The sequence below is a fragment of the Cydia strobilella genome, chromosome 2 (assembly GCF_947568885.1).
Source record: "Cydia strobilella chromosome 2, ilCydStro3.1, whole genome shotgun sequence".
In the NCBI taxonomy this organism is placed as follows: domain Eukaryota; kingdom Metazoa; phylum Arthropoda; class Insecta; order Lepidoptera; family Tortricidae; genus Cydia; species Cydia strobilella.
The window spans coordinates 10,451,939-10,465,297 of record NC_086042.1 but is presented as its reverse complement, the minus strand read 5'-3'; the positions used below and the strand labels follow the sequence as shown (position 1 = coordinate 10,465,297).

The 13,359-nt window shown below is 35.5% G+C and overlaps 1 protein-coding gene across 2 annotated transcripts in view; it reads right to left on the bottom strand.

Moving 5' to 3' along the window:
• The window catches only part of LOC134751727 (peroxidase-like), a 99,851-nt gene that overhangs the window by 39,603 nt on the left and 46,889 nt on the right, over positions 1 to 13,359 (bottom strand). Inside the window, exons 2-4 of one of the 2 annotated variants that reach the window (XM_063687173.1) lie at positions 5,294 to 5,501; positions 3,881 to 3,925; positions 1,728 to 1,918 (exon numbers count right to left, since the gene is read on the bottom strand). In XM_063687173.1, the coding sequence (XP_063543243.1) occupies positions 1,728 to 1,918; positions 3,881 to 3,925; positions 5,294 to 5,496 (439 nt within the window). In that variant the 5' untranslated portion in view covers positions 5,497 to 5,501. The remainder of the gene's footprint in view (positions 1 to 1,727; positions 1,919 to 3,880; positions 3,926 to 5,293; positions 5,502 to 13,359) is intronic. The other variant, XM_063687181.1, reaches the window with a different exon arrangement.

Here is a 13,359-nt window from a genome sequence, read left to right as displayed (position 1 = left end):
TCGTCAAAACGTCAAAGGTTTAATATTCGTATGCAGCAAACACGCGGTAGAACAAAAGACATACATGGGGGTAACAAGCGTGTATGCACGGCTTTCTCATTAAAGCTACCTATAGTATACGAACCCGTTTAATAAAGGTTTGCTAAGGTAAAATTCCTACACACTACTCTTGACCTATTTCACTTGAGAGTTGTTCTTCATTAAGAAAACCAGCAATTTTGCGTACGCGTAGTTTCTTACACCACTCATAAGCACATTTTCATAATACTATCAAGAAAAGTAGTTGTTTCAATAAAGGTGGTTTATTGTTTTGGTAAGCTAGTAGTAGGTATCACTATTACTCCCGTTTCTTTAAAATCAACTGATAACTAATGTAGCCAATTAAATAGGTACCCACTATCAATAATTGAGGTGGCTACGTAGGTGTGTAGGTATTATGTGTACCTGGGTCAAAATTATTTTCGCTGTCTTGTTCTGATCCCTGTCACGCTTCTATTTTTGTCTTTTATCAAATAAATAAAAAGTTGAGTGCTATTGCATGTCTTTCTAGCGGTAGATTATAATAATCTTGAGAAAAATGAAAAACTAAATTTCTATATAACTTTTTTCCGGGTACACCATGTAAGCAATTCTAAAAAAACAACACTTTTTTTCATTAGTGAAAATTTTCGTGAATCTTAAAAGAAAAATCCAGAAAAAAGTGATCATATAATTCCATACCTACTTACTACTTACATTTGGAAACTTTCCTTTGTGCCACCGACATACTATATGGAATTATGGTTTAAAACAATAGGATAAAAAATCTTTAAGACATTTTATTCCCTATCTTAAATAAAGAAAGATCTCGTGATTCTAAGAAAGATAAGAAAAACAAAACATAAAATTCAGAATGAAAAAGAGGCATTTTTTAAAGAAATTCTCGATACAAAAGTTCAACCACCTGCAAATCACCAACATTATGTGCAAATTTCAACTTTCTAGCTTTGCAATTTCGGATCTGAGTTGATGAGTCAGTCCGGTCAGTCGTCAGCACACACTCATTTATATATACAGGTAGATTCAATCTTACAAAAATAATTTAATTAAATGTACGACAAAAAGATACAATTCAATCAAAAATAAAAAGGTACGATTTCCCAATATTCAGATCAGATCGAATGCAAATTAACGTAAATTTTAACGTTAATATTTTAAATGTGTACGTTTCGGGTGAAAATAAGTGAGTTCGACTAAAACATCCAAATTCGATAGAAAAAGTGACAAAAATGTTGTAGGTATAAGAATATAATCTATTCTTAGACTGATTTACAACACATAGTATAAAACAATATTTTTCTTTAAACATAACATATTACCATTAGCAACCAATTCACTATTAGTGCTAAGTTGATTATCGTAAAGGTTTGTAGACAGTTCACAATCCCGTCAGGAATAAATCGCCATTTAGGTACCTACAAAGTGCATCAAACTAACCATATTGCTAATGTATGCATTGTAAATTATTTTACGATTTAAATTTAGATATACATATATGCAAAGTAGGTATAGAGAATGTAATTTATTTCTCATAGTAAACTTGAACGATACATTTACGAGTTTGTATTTACGTGTAATTTGGATTGAAATTATTAGCAACTCAGATGATTTTATCCGTAAAGTGGCAATTATGGCTTGCTGTTTGATTATACAATTCATATATAATATATCTCTCTGTTTTTACTTACCGTCAGCGTAATTGAAAGGTAATAATCGTCCATAGGGCGTCTGCGGCATGCCCCACACGGGCCGCTGGAGGTTATTGCAGGAACCGTCGATGCTTCGGTATCGAGACCTTCCACAGAACGGCGGCGCGAGCCCGCATGTCAACCCTGAGATATCCACGCCGTTTCCCAAAGGAGGCGGCGGATTGTTGAAACTGCACAACAAAAACTTATTAATAAAAATACATAATTTGTATGTACTTACTCATCTTTACTTGTAGATATAGATAGGTACCCCCGTAAAATGCCAGTTTTACCCCCAGGTTAGGAACCGCTGAACTAGAGCAAACTCAATTGTAAAGTAAGTACGAGGTACGAGTAGCGAAGCTTTGCAAAGTGAAGGACGCCCTCGCAATTTTAAAGTATACTTGAGCATTTAAAAGTTGTAATTTCATTGATCAAATTACAAAATTTCTGGTAAACTTATTTGATTGTTTGAAATGGCGAATTATGACTATTGGCCTATTTATGACTTCCTTGTGCGAATAAATTTAATTGAACTATTTATAAATATAATGATTGAGACAAGTAGGCACATAATTGACCAAGGTGTTGACCAATTGAAATTGAAAACGTTTGGTCTCCTGCTTGTAGTTAGAAGAAAATAAAACAATTTTAGGGTTCCGTACCCAAAGGGCAAAAACGGGACCCTATTACTAAGACTCCGGTGTCTGTCTGTCTGTCCGTCTGTCACCAGGCTGTATCTCATGAACCGTCATAGCTAGATAGTTGAAATTTCATGATATTTCATTACATCACTAGGGGCTCCCATACAACAAACGTGATTTTTTTGCCCGAGGGATCTTAGTAGGGTTTCTGCTCGAGATTTCTAGAACTCGAGACAACTCGAGAATTTTGGCTTCTTTCGAGACGAGAAAATAATGACCGGAACTGTAGAATTCTCGCAATGCGAACTGAAGCAAAGCACGCTTTTTCGCCTAACAACTTCGCCCGCGGTTTAGAATGTAACATTCATGAATCTACGAGGAAACGAACAACCAATCTTGGGAGACTGTTAAAAGTCCTTCTGACAGTAAAGCCAAAAAGTAAGGGTGTTTTCTGACTGGCTGGAAACATGGTACCCAAAATAAGAAACCGGCTTTGCTTTGATATTCTTTTTTAATACAAAAATAACTTTTCAAAAAATCTTACTCCTACCTTAAGCTGATTTCGATTGTAAAAAAATATATCTCAATCAATATTAATAAAGTGCCTTTATGCACGTATAAATATGGGGAAATTTTATAATTAATAGGTACACTATAATACTTCAATGCTTTTTGTGTCATTGACGTCAAAACGTTTTTTCGTTTGGTTTTTGATTATTGTTGTAATTGCATTAGTTATTCGTCATATTTAAATTTAACCCATTTAAATTGTTTAAGTCAAGGCTTGGGATAAGAAATCAGAAACTTGTTTGGAATGATCTAAATGATAAATACAAATAATGATTAAAATACTAGAAATATGATTTTAGTACATATAACAAGTTTTTAACGTTTTGATTCTTAAGTTTAGGTTTAGGGGTAACGTTTAAAAATAGTTTGATTTAATAATTCAATTATAATTAAGGACTTAAAATGTTGGGGCTGGAATTTAATACCTTCTTTCTCGTTCTTTTCGGCTTTACTTCACGACCTTTCAGAGCTTAGCAGTCTTAGCACTGACTCTTTATGTTTACTTGGGGCCCCAATTTGTCCTTCCCATTATTATTGCTGTTTGCTTGTAAAATTTTATTTTTTGTTTGTTTGAAAGAAGAAATTCATTTTTGTTAGGTACAGGTACAAAGTTCTGTAAATTAGTATGGACGTGGGGTACCTTTTCTCTGCAGCTGACTGTACATATTTTTAATCATAATGGTGCAATAAGAATATTTAGTTTCTTTATTTTACTAACATTTTACTGATTATACAAAAAGACTAGAGACAACTCGATAATTTGCGCTTGAAAATTCTCGAAACCCGAGAAATAAAATGGGTCGAGAAATCATAAACATCTTAGTTAAATAAGTTGTTGCACGGTGAAGTTTCAATTATTTATAGGAAACATCCTGCAACGGTAGTTTAATTTTAGTACAATAAGAGTTAATCACAAAAGTACAAAAAGGGATTATTAACCTGCTTAGTGGACTGCCGGCCTGATGTCCCGGTGAGGCTGGTCCGCTGTAGACAGAAGGGAGTAAACAACACAGCACATGCAATACCCAGTTAAAGGAAAGTGCAATGTTATATTTAGGTACAACATTAAACCTGTTGCAGACACAATTAATTTTTTTGAAATTTTTAATGAAAAAATAATGATTAGATAATGGGACTGGATAATCGATTTTCCTGATACTTAAACAAAACTCTAAACTTTATTTTAAAATAGGCTAGTCAAATATCAGCATAAGACAGCTAGGTAAATTAATAAGCGCTTATTGTTTGCAAAGTTTTTCTGATGGTGGATAAACACAAGATTTCCTAGTTGAATGTATTTATCCGGTCTGTAACTTATTTTAGCCAGAAAAATCGCTGCACCAAAAGAATTGTGTCCACAACGTGGCGGGTGGCGTTGGTCCTTCACAACGTTTAAGGAATGTTAAAATACATTTCGTCGGTAATTCTTTTAACATTCGGTGCAAATGTGTCACTTAATTTTATTTATATGTACAGTAAACAGTAAGTATTAAAAAAAACTGGAATTAGTGAGGATAACTTTAGTTTGTAGTTGTAAACTGAGTGCGGCGACGTTCAACATTACGATACTGGAGCAGCTTACTACTTTATTGAAGACTTTATGCTTGTGACCTAACGACCAGACCCGTGTGCTCACATTTTTGAAAATGGTCATAACACACCAGCCGTTAAGTTTTACTACGCTTAGGAGCGCATTTAAACGGTCATAAAAATAGAAATGTACCTACTTATAAACCCTTTAAAAATATTGCGATGTCACAGTCAAAAATCTTAACCTAATATAGCTCCATTTTTAGAACAATCTGCAGCATCGAATCGCATTCTATATTAAGTATGTGCACATACACACTTTATACAGCAAAGTTATATCTATGTGGATACTGTACACATTTTAGGTTTAAGAATATCCCATTCCTGTGATTAGTCAACATGTCAAAATATAAATTATTTACAGTTTTGTGAGAGGCGGTCACCTTGTGTACTGAGCGTGTCAATAGTGGCAGCCAATGTTATAACGTGTTTGTTGTACAAGGTATCTAATATTTCATTGGTTCCATATTTGTAATTTTTGGTTAATTTTATTGCTTGTAAAAAGTTACATGTAAAAGTGCCCATGTGGCCTATTTGCTGAATAAATGTTTGATGTTGTTCCGTGGCTACACGATAACAAATCAATTTAATCGTTGCTTATATATAGGTTCTAGTTCAACTGCTTAGTAGGTACCTGATAAAATTACCGTGTTATTTTTACAAAAATGTCTTGACACAAACTTACACCAAATTGTTTGTTTCTTAGTCTGCGAGAATGGATGCAGAATATTATATTAGTTGTTTGTTTTTCAGTTTTCTCACCCAAATCCGTTTACAGGTAACCTAGCTGGTAAAGGAGAAAACGCAGAGGCCGTGCCTAAGGCGTCGTCAAATTTCTGCACTGGACTTGAGGTGTCCTGCAGGTAATATACCCGACCGTTCGCCGAGGACACGTCGTGGCCGTGGTAGCCCTGGCCGCGCGCAGCGCCGCATAACGCCAGCACTATGGCAAAGACCCTCGCCATCGTACCTAAAACAAAAAGGATCGTAACTTAGTAAAAGTTAAACTTTACCGTAGGTACAACGTAACATTTTAGCTTTTAGCTACACAACATTCTAGAAATGGTTTTGTTCTTTAAATGTTCTAAATAGAACACTTATCTTGCTCATTTTAAAGGCTAACTGGCTCGCGAGGTTTTGCTTTCATGTAAATATTTGTACGTTTTCAGGCAAAAGGCAAGGCAAAAGGCAAAGCTTTAAAAGCTTTTATAGCGATTAAGTTATCTATGAATATTTTGACTAAAATGTCATTTGTTAACATTAAGTTAATTGAAATAAACATAGTGTGTACAGTCGACGTCGACGGAGTAATGTGGACATTATCTTTGACGCCGAAATTTGTAGGTACACAATTTTTTATATAAGATATAACTCAGTTGAATTAAGTAGATATCTGGCTTAATTAATTCTAGGTTTTTTCGGCAAATGTATTTTGACTTTAGAATGGCTTGACATTTAATACAATGTTAATAGGTAATTTCCCTTAGATACTTAATAGATTAAGTACCTTACGTTTGAACTATAATTTATCACGAGGACAAAACTGCTAACTTCGGTGAAGGACGACCAAGGATTCCCTTTTGGACCCGGTCTCTTCAAAATGCTTAATTAAACTTTGAATTCAAAGTTAAATAAAACAAAAGATAAACCTACGGTTAAAATGGAAACCGTCGTAAAATTCAAACTTTAGTGGTTAAAGCCGGGCGTTAATGAGCCGGTGGGGACCGGGGACGTTTCCCTACACAGGTACGCCAGGTACCCGTAACACGGCTAGCTGCAATTCCTAGTTAGCTCCAGTAATGAAATTCGCCGGCATCCAGGCATTCGGACATAGACCCCGTTAAGCGTTCAATACCTACCTGCGTCGAATGCCAAATATTTTTACAATAACGTTCGTGTCATTGATTACCAGCTCTGTGAACAGGTGAATTTACGAATATCTTTTGAAATCTGTTCTTATTCTATAATATGAAGACCACAGAATACAAATACAAATGTTTATTTCACACAATATGGTACAAAAATGGTCAAATCACCATGTCCACGTCGATCTTTGTTTAATCTAAGTATTAAATTGATACTTAACCTAAATAGTTACAAGTTTACGACTTTTGTGTTGAAATGGTAGCCGCATTTCCATCGCAATTAGAAAGTTCAATTTGTCATTTATTTAACCAAGAAAATTGTCAATGACATCGCCCGCCTCATATAGTATGAATTTTCTCAGATGATTTTTTCGGGCTCGGCCCCTAATTTGTTAAACAAAAGTGTGTGTTGTTTAAAAAGCACCGTTTATTAACGTTCAAATTTATGAGACAGCTCATTTAGAGAACAATCAGGCTGGCTTTTCTTTGGAGATAACAAAACGTGTTATCTCCGAATGGGCTGTTTTATGAATTTGAACCATATAAATAGAACGGTTTTGGTTTTTAAACGGGCTTGTTCCCGTTACTTATGCCGGGGCTATTAGCAGTAAGCAATGAAACTACTGCATAAAGGAAACAATACCCTTTGTTTAAAAGATTAGGGCCCGAGCCCGAAAAAATCATCTAAGATAATTCATACTATTACTGCAGCAGTAACGTTGCAACAGTAATGCAGCTGTAGTCCCCATCCGAATGAAACCTCTAAAACAATAATTAGGACTAATGCCTGACATCTCTGACATAGCCAAATAACTATCGTTTTCCCGGACATTAGCAAACCTTCTGACACATGCAATCAACACTATCTGATCGAGAGCACCAAGTAGGACAATGTTGTTGTTGGCCAACTAAGATACACATATGTATGTATAAAATTGTGCTAACTTTAGCGCAGCATTGAAACTTTATTATTTGAATTAGGTTAGATTTCATTTGAAGTAGCTAAACGACACGGAGAATTGTAGTAATAGGTGATCACAATTGATCAGCAATGAATGCAGTTCAGTGTGGTACAATGGCTTAGTAACTCGGAACAAACACTGCCAAAAAACATATTTTGTAGTAACTAACTCAGAAAGCACAAATTGTTGAAGGGAAACTTTAAAGATTCATTTATATTCCACTGTAAAGTTGTTAAGCATGGTTATAAAATGGAACTACATAATTGTGAACAGTATGCTAATAGTCATGGTCTAAAATACAACGTTAAAAAAAAGAATGTATGGTCTTTAAGGTTAGGAACAAATGCCCATGTGATATCCCACCTATAAAACTAAACGGGGAGGTATTCTCTCTGTGGTATCACAATTTAAATATCTCGGACATATTGTAACATCTGACCTTAAGGACGATACAGACATTGAACGCGAACGAAGAGCATTGTCTATTAGAGCTAATATGATCGCCCGTAGGTTCGCTAAATGCTCTAATCAGGTCAAGGTCACTTTTTTCAGGGCGTACTGTAATATATACTAGCGGCCTATGGGCGCACTATACAGTAACACGCTACAATTATCTTCGAGTACAATTCAATAGGTTTCAAGTATTTCAGGGTGCTGATGGGGGTTTCGCGATACTGTAGTGCATCAGGGATGTTTGCTGAGGCGCGGGTTGACTGTTTTTACGCGACTATGCGGAAGCGATGTACATTCCTGGTGCGCCGGATCCGCGCCAGTTCCAACAGCATTCTGAAAATGATATCGGAACGTGTAGACTGTGTGTATCTCAACCACTGCTGTGCTATACACCTAAACCAAAGTGTAAAATACGTACACTGATACCTAAGGAACCTAGCTGAGAGGCGATCAAGGAAAGAGCAGAAATTGAAATTGATCGAAAAGACATTTTATCATAATTTATGACATTTTTATTAATTAACATTATTAATTTTAATTTAATATTTATTTTCATTCAATCAAGTTGTTATTATACATATATTTTATTTTTGATTTAATTTCATTTCTTTTTAATTTCAATTAATTCTTGATTATTACTTTTATAACTTTGTATAGTGCGTAGATTATAATACTAACCATATTTTATAAGTCATATTTGTACTAAGGTACTAACATCATATTTGTACTAAATGAAATGAAATGAAATTAAAATTAAATAATAAAATACTGTACGAGTACTGTATTTGTAGTGTCGTGACTGATTTTGAACTAAATGTGCCTAGTAAATAATAATTATTTATTTCACAAGGGGGCAAAGTTGTTGTTTAACCTCTCGTGCTCTTAAGTCGCCGACTTTTAAGTGATGATTTTGATGGTTTAATGTTTTAATGTTTTGAATGATAAATATTTAATCACATTCATTTTGAATCGATTTGCTTTGGTTTTGTTTGATATTTTTCTGTTAGTATTTTCGGTAGTCGGTGTGGTGAAAATTATGAGTTTCACTCGGTGGCAAAATTTGCGTAGCCCTCTTGCCTTGAATCTCTCGCAACGCTCAAGATTCCTTTCTTGAACCACTCGCCACGTGGTTCACTTTTGGAATATTTGAATTTATAAAACGATCATAAGACCGGTCGTCATGTATGGATCAGAGTGTTGGGCCCTAAAGGTGACGGATGAAAAGAGATTGCATGTAGCGGAGATGAGAATGTTAAGGTGGATGTGTGGCGTGACGAGAATGGATAGGATAAGGAATGAGTATATAAGAGGAAGCCTGAAAGTTGCACCCATAACAGAAAAAGTAAGGGCAAATCGCCTAGCGTGGTACGGGCATGTGATGCGGAGGGATGAAAGTCATGTGACGGGAAAGGTATTAAGAATGAATGTGGAGGGAGGTACGAGGAGAGGAAAATCGAGGAAAAGGTGGATGGTCTGTGTGAAAGATGATATGAAAATAACGCAAGTGAATGATGAGATGACGGGTGACAGAGAGGTATGGAAGAAAAACACATGCTGCGCCGACCCCAAGTGAATGGGGCAAGGGCAAGCGAATGATGATTAATTTCCTGCATAATACGCTATCAATATTACACTTGAAACAATACTAATGAGCAAAAACAAGAAATGAATCACGAGGCATGTTACCAATATGGCGGTCGACGAATAACCCCGAGTTAGACCAAGAAAAGTCTGCAGAGATTTTGACAGCACACGCAGTGCCAGTGTTATTTTATACGTCATAATTTCATAGAAGTTTGACGTTTAAAATAACACCTGCACTGCGTGTGCTGTCAAAATCTCTGCAGACTTTTCTTGTTTTAACTCTATAATCTTAATCCAATGACGCAACAAAGGATAGGGAATAATATAAGTTGGTACCTAACTCACTTCCGGGTTCCTGCCCACGCGTAACACACACCGAGCCGACTCTAAAACATTAATCAAACCAAACCGTACACGTTAGGTTAATCGATATTTTCACGGAAGTGATTTCAGGAAGCAGGTTTTACGCCGTGGTTTTACGTATGTGACTTTTGATTTTGACTGATTATTTGATGGATGAAAGGAATATTTTCTCAAGGTCTAGTTTGACAAAGTGTCTAAAATATTACATGGTATACTAATTAAAACTTAATTTCCTACCCACTTCAGTTGAATTGCTACTATTATTATTGTTGGTTTAAGTATGATGATTATGTTTACGATGCATGTCACTCACGAGTAATGAAAACAAATGTTTACAATTTCTATGCACAGTAACCTGTTGCTATGGTTTTTCAAAGTCAGTACATATATCAATGTATATTATTATACTGAGGGCGAGTAAAAGAAAAATATATATAAAATCTTTAGATAAACCGCAATATTACGTAAGCAAGCATGGGATATGTATTACCGGTAAGTCTAGCTTCAATCTAATTTTCATACACGTGATGTGACACCGGTCTCCCGGCAATAGGTAACTGCTGTGTGGCTGTGGCAATAACTTTACTAATTGATATGCTATCTACTTGGTCACAAAGTTGAACGACATCATACGTTAGTATTAATGAGCTCGACTACGTAGAATTCGCCCGTACTTACTAAATATTTGTATAACTAAGAGGCTAGCTTGGTTTTATACTTACAGATGTTATTCTTAATCCTCCCATTTATAACGTTAGCATAGGAAAATTTGAAATGGTTCATATGGGTACACTGAGTTATTATTACTATATAGAGACGACAAAATTCATGGCGCTTACGCGTTTAAGTCGTGAGATTCACGCTCCGCTTCTACGGTTTGATGCCAAATCGGCAGCAAATCATGGCGCAAAATACTAAATCTCTGTTCCGGTTCTATACGTTAGTAATAATAGTTCAATGTGTGGGTACTATTGAGACATACTTAATTATAATGTGGAGCCGATGTGCACATTTTTCGTAGGTCGCGATTTATTGTATATTTATTACATATTATACTGTCGTGCGACAAACAGATTGAAAATTTGCAGTTATCGACTTTAAATTGATTCGCGGTTCATATCTGTCCGTGAATTAAGTCTTAAGTGGGCTGTGGTGTCTATTTTTGCATACTACCAAAGACAAAAATTTTTGCTCGCGAGCCACTTCAAAAGTCGACACAGTTATGTCAATACAACTTATTCTGTGGTTATGTTTGAGTTTAGTGCCGCCCTGTTGGGTGTGAGACATACTAGGTATGTGCACTAGGGTAATTCCGAATGATTTTTGCACTAGTTGATAAGGTGTATATGTCTCCATGAACCAATCAGTATAGCAAAGTTTTTAGACGGAAATAGTGAGTAATTTACTTACTAGATGGTTTAGCCTAACAATCGATTACAGAATGTTTCATAAATAATGTAAGATTTTTAAAATACAAGCGTTTCAAATCTAGTTGTTTTTTTTTTCGTTGCGAACGTGCAATTCCGAATTGGTTCGGGTAAATCCGAATACACTTGAAAACGAGTTTAATGTGTATGTCGCATAAGGTACATATTACTCTTTTGATTAAAATTACCCTCCCTGCTCTTTTTACTCGATTAGGCTAATAGGAGTACTTATTCATGTGTGTGTCAAGCTTTTATTTCGGAATTACCCGATCAGGAATCTGTGGTACTCAAACTTTAATGACACTTGCAGAGGACAAAAAAAAATCCGGCTTGAAATGCCACGAATCGAGGAAAACATTCCCATACAATATGTATGAAAATGAAAACTTTTATTTTTTTAAGCCAATCGATTTCATTTCTATCCAGTATCAATAGTTTCCTAGGGGTCGACTTATGATAATGTACCTACTTACTAAAAATCCACATATTAAAGAAAACTTTTTCCATACATGTGGAGCAGAATTTACTATGAGAGAAAAAAAAATAGCGTGTGAAAAATAAAAGTTAATTTTGATTGTTTGAGAACCACTGGCTGTCACTTTGAGAAAACAAGGTCGGGTAATTCCGGAACACTTTGTGACATGGAATTCCCCACTTCGGGTAAATCTGAAAATGTAATAAAATTCAAGCTAGAATAGTTTGAGCCCATTTAAAATGGCTAAAAAACGATAATCTCTTAAACACAAAAGCAGTCAATTCATTTACTCCCCAAATTACAGAGTTAGCGATGGTCGTCTAATTCCGAATGTCAAAAAAGCGGGAATTTTTCACCCGCTCATTAATCTGATGCGCCTCACGCGTAGTTTCGTCGCTAGCGTCCCGAGCCTTCTAACGCGGGGAGGGAGATACTTGAACGTCATAGGGAGTGTTGCCAGAGCAAATAATGTAGCCGCGTTTAGTAGATATTAGTAATTTTCGGAATATCCCGATTTTCGGAATTAGCCGAGTAAACCTTATATGAATTATATCTGATAGTTGACAGCTATAAATTAGGAATGTCTTTTAGTAGGAAGATGTCGTCCCTCAAAGCTCACAATGTCCTTTTTTCCACGCCATGCGTTGTTGCGGTTGTATTTCCTTCACTACGCACTTCGCACCTAGCCAATAATATATAGCCCGACCCACATCAATCTCAATTTTTCATCCGGCATTACCCAACCATCCTGTTTGCACAATATTAAACAATCGTAATCTTATTTTGTCATTTATGCCAAATGCGCCGAACAGCAAAGTAATATTTAAGTATGTAGTACCTACCTCTGACAGCAGACAGACTTTAGATAGACATCTTTAAAGTACCAAGACCTGCAAACGGTAAGTAATTAAACGCAATATCAGTGGAAATTCATTAAGTGCATAGGTATTCATTCACTAAATGAATTTGCACTGAAAATTGAGACTTGTCGCGTGTAGTTACTAAAAATACGTGAGTAAAATCTTTAAGTTAATATAATTTGTATTATTTACTTTAAGGGCTCTTGACTTCAAGCATAAAATATTTGGCACGCATGAAGCTAATGTTGTTATTTTTTGTTAGGTTCAAGATAAAAATATGAAGTAAGTAGAAACAACCCGTCGGGTGATTTTACGTCATGGTTTTATTTTGTACTTGTATGTGTGCAAATTTTCAGCTTTATTGGAAGTCGGGAAGTGGGTCGAATTTAACTTGCAAGATTTAACCCTTACAAACATACATAGGTACATTGCAAGTTAATAAAAAGCTTTTAAAAAAAAACCGGCCAAGCGCAAGTCAGGCTCGCGCACCAAAGGTTGTTACGTCAACGTTTTTTTGTCATTTTTAAGATCGTCTCACGCTTGACAATGTACCGTGTCTCTAATAACACATCAACTCTATTTTTCTTACTTAAACACATAACTTCAAAATTATCTACCTTAAAATTATAAAGATATAGAGATAATAACAACAAGCCGGTTTTTTTTATATGTCACACGATATAGTTTCCAAAATATCTTTTATTATTATTCCCTGAAAATGACCGCCAGGCGCCAAGTTTACATTCATTGGCGCCAAGTGTACAATGCCAAAACTTCAGCGTAGGAAGATATAAATAAAAAAATGGAATTGTTTCAACCGACTCGACAAGACATAGGTC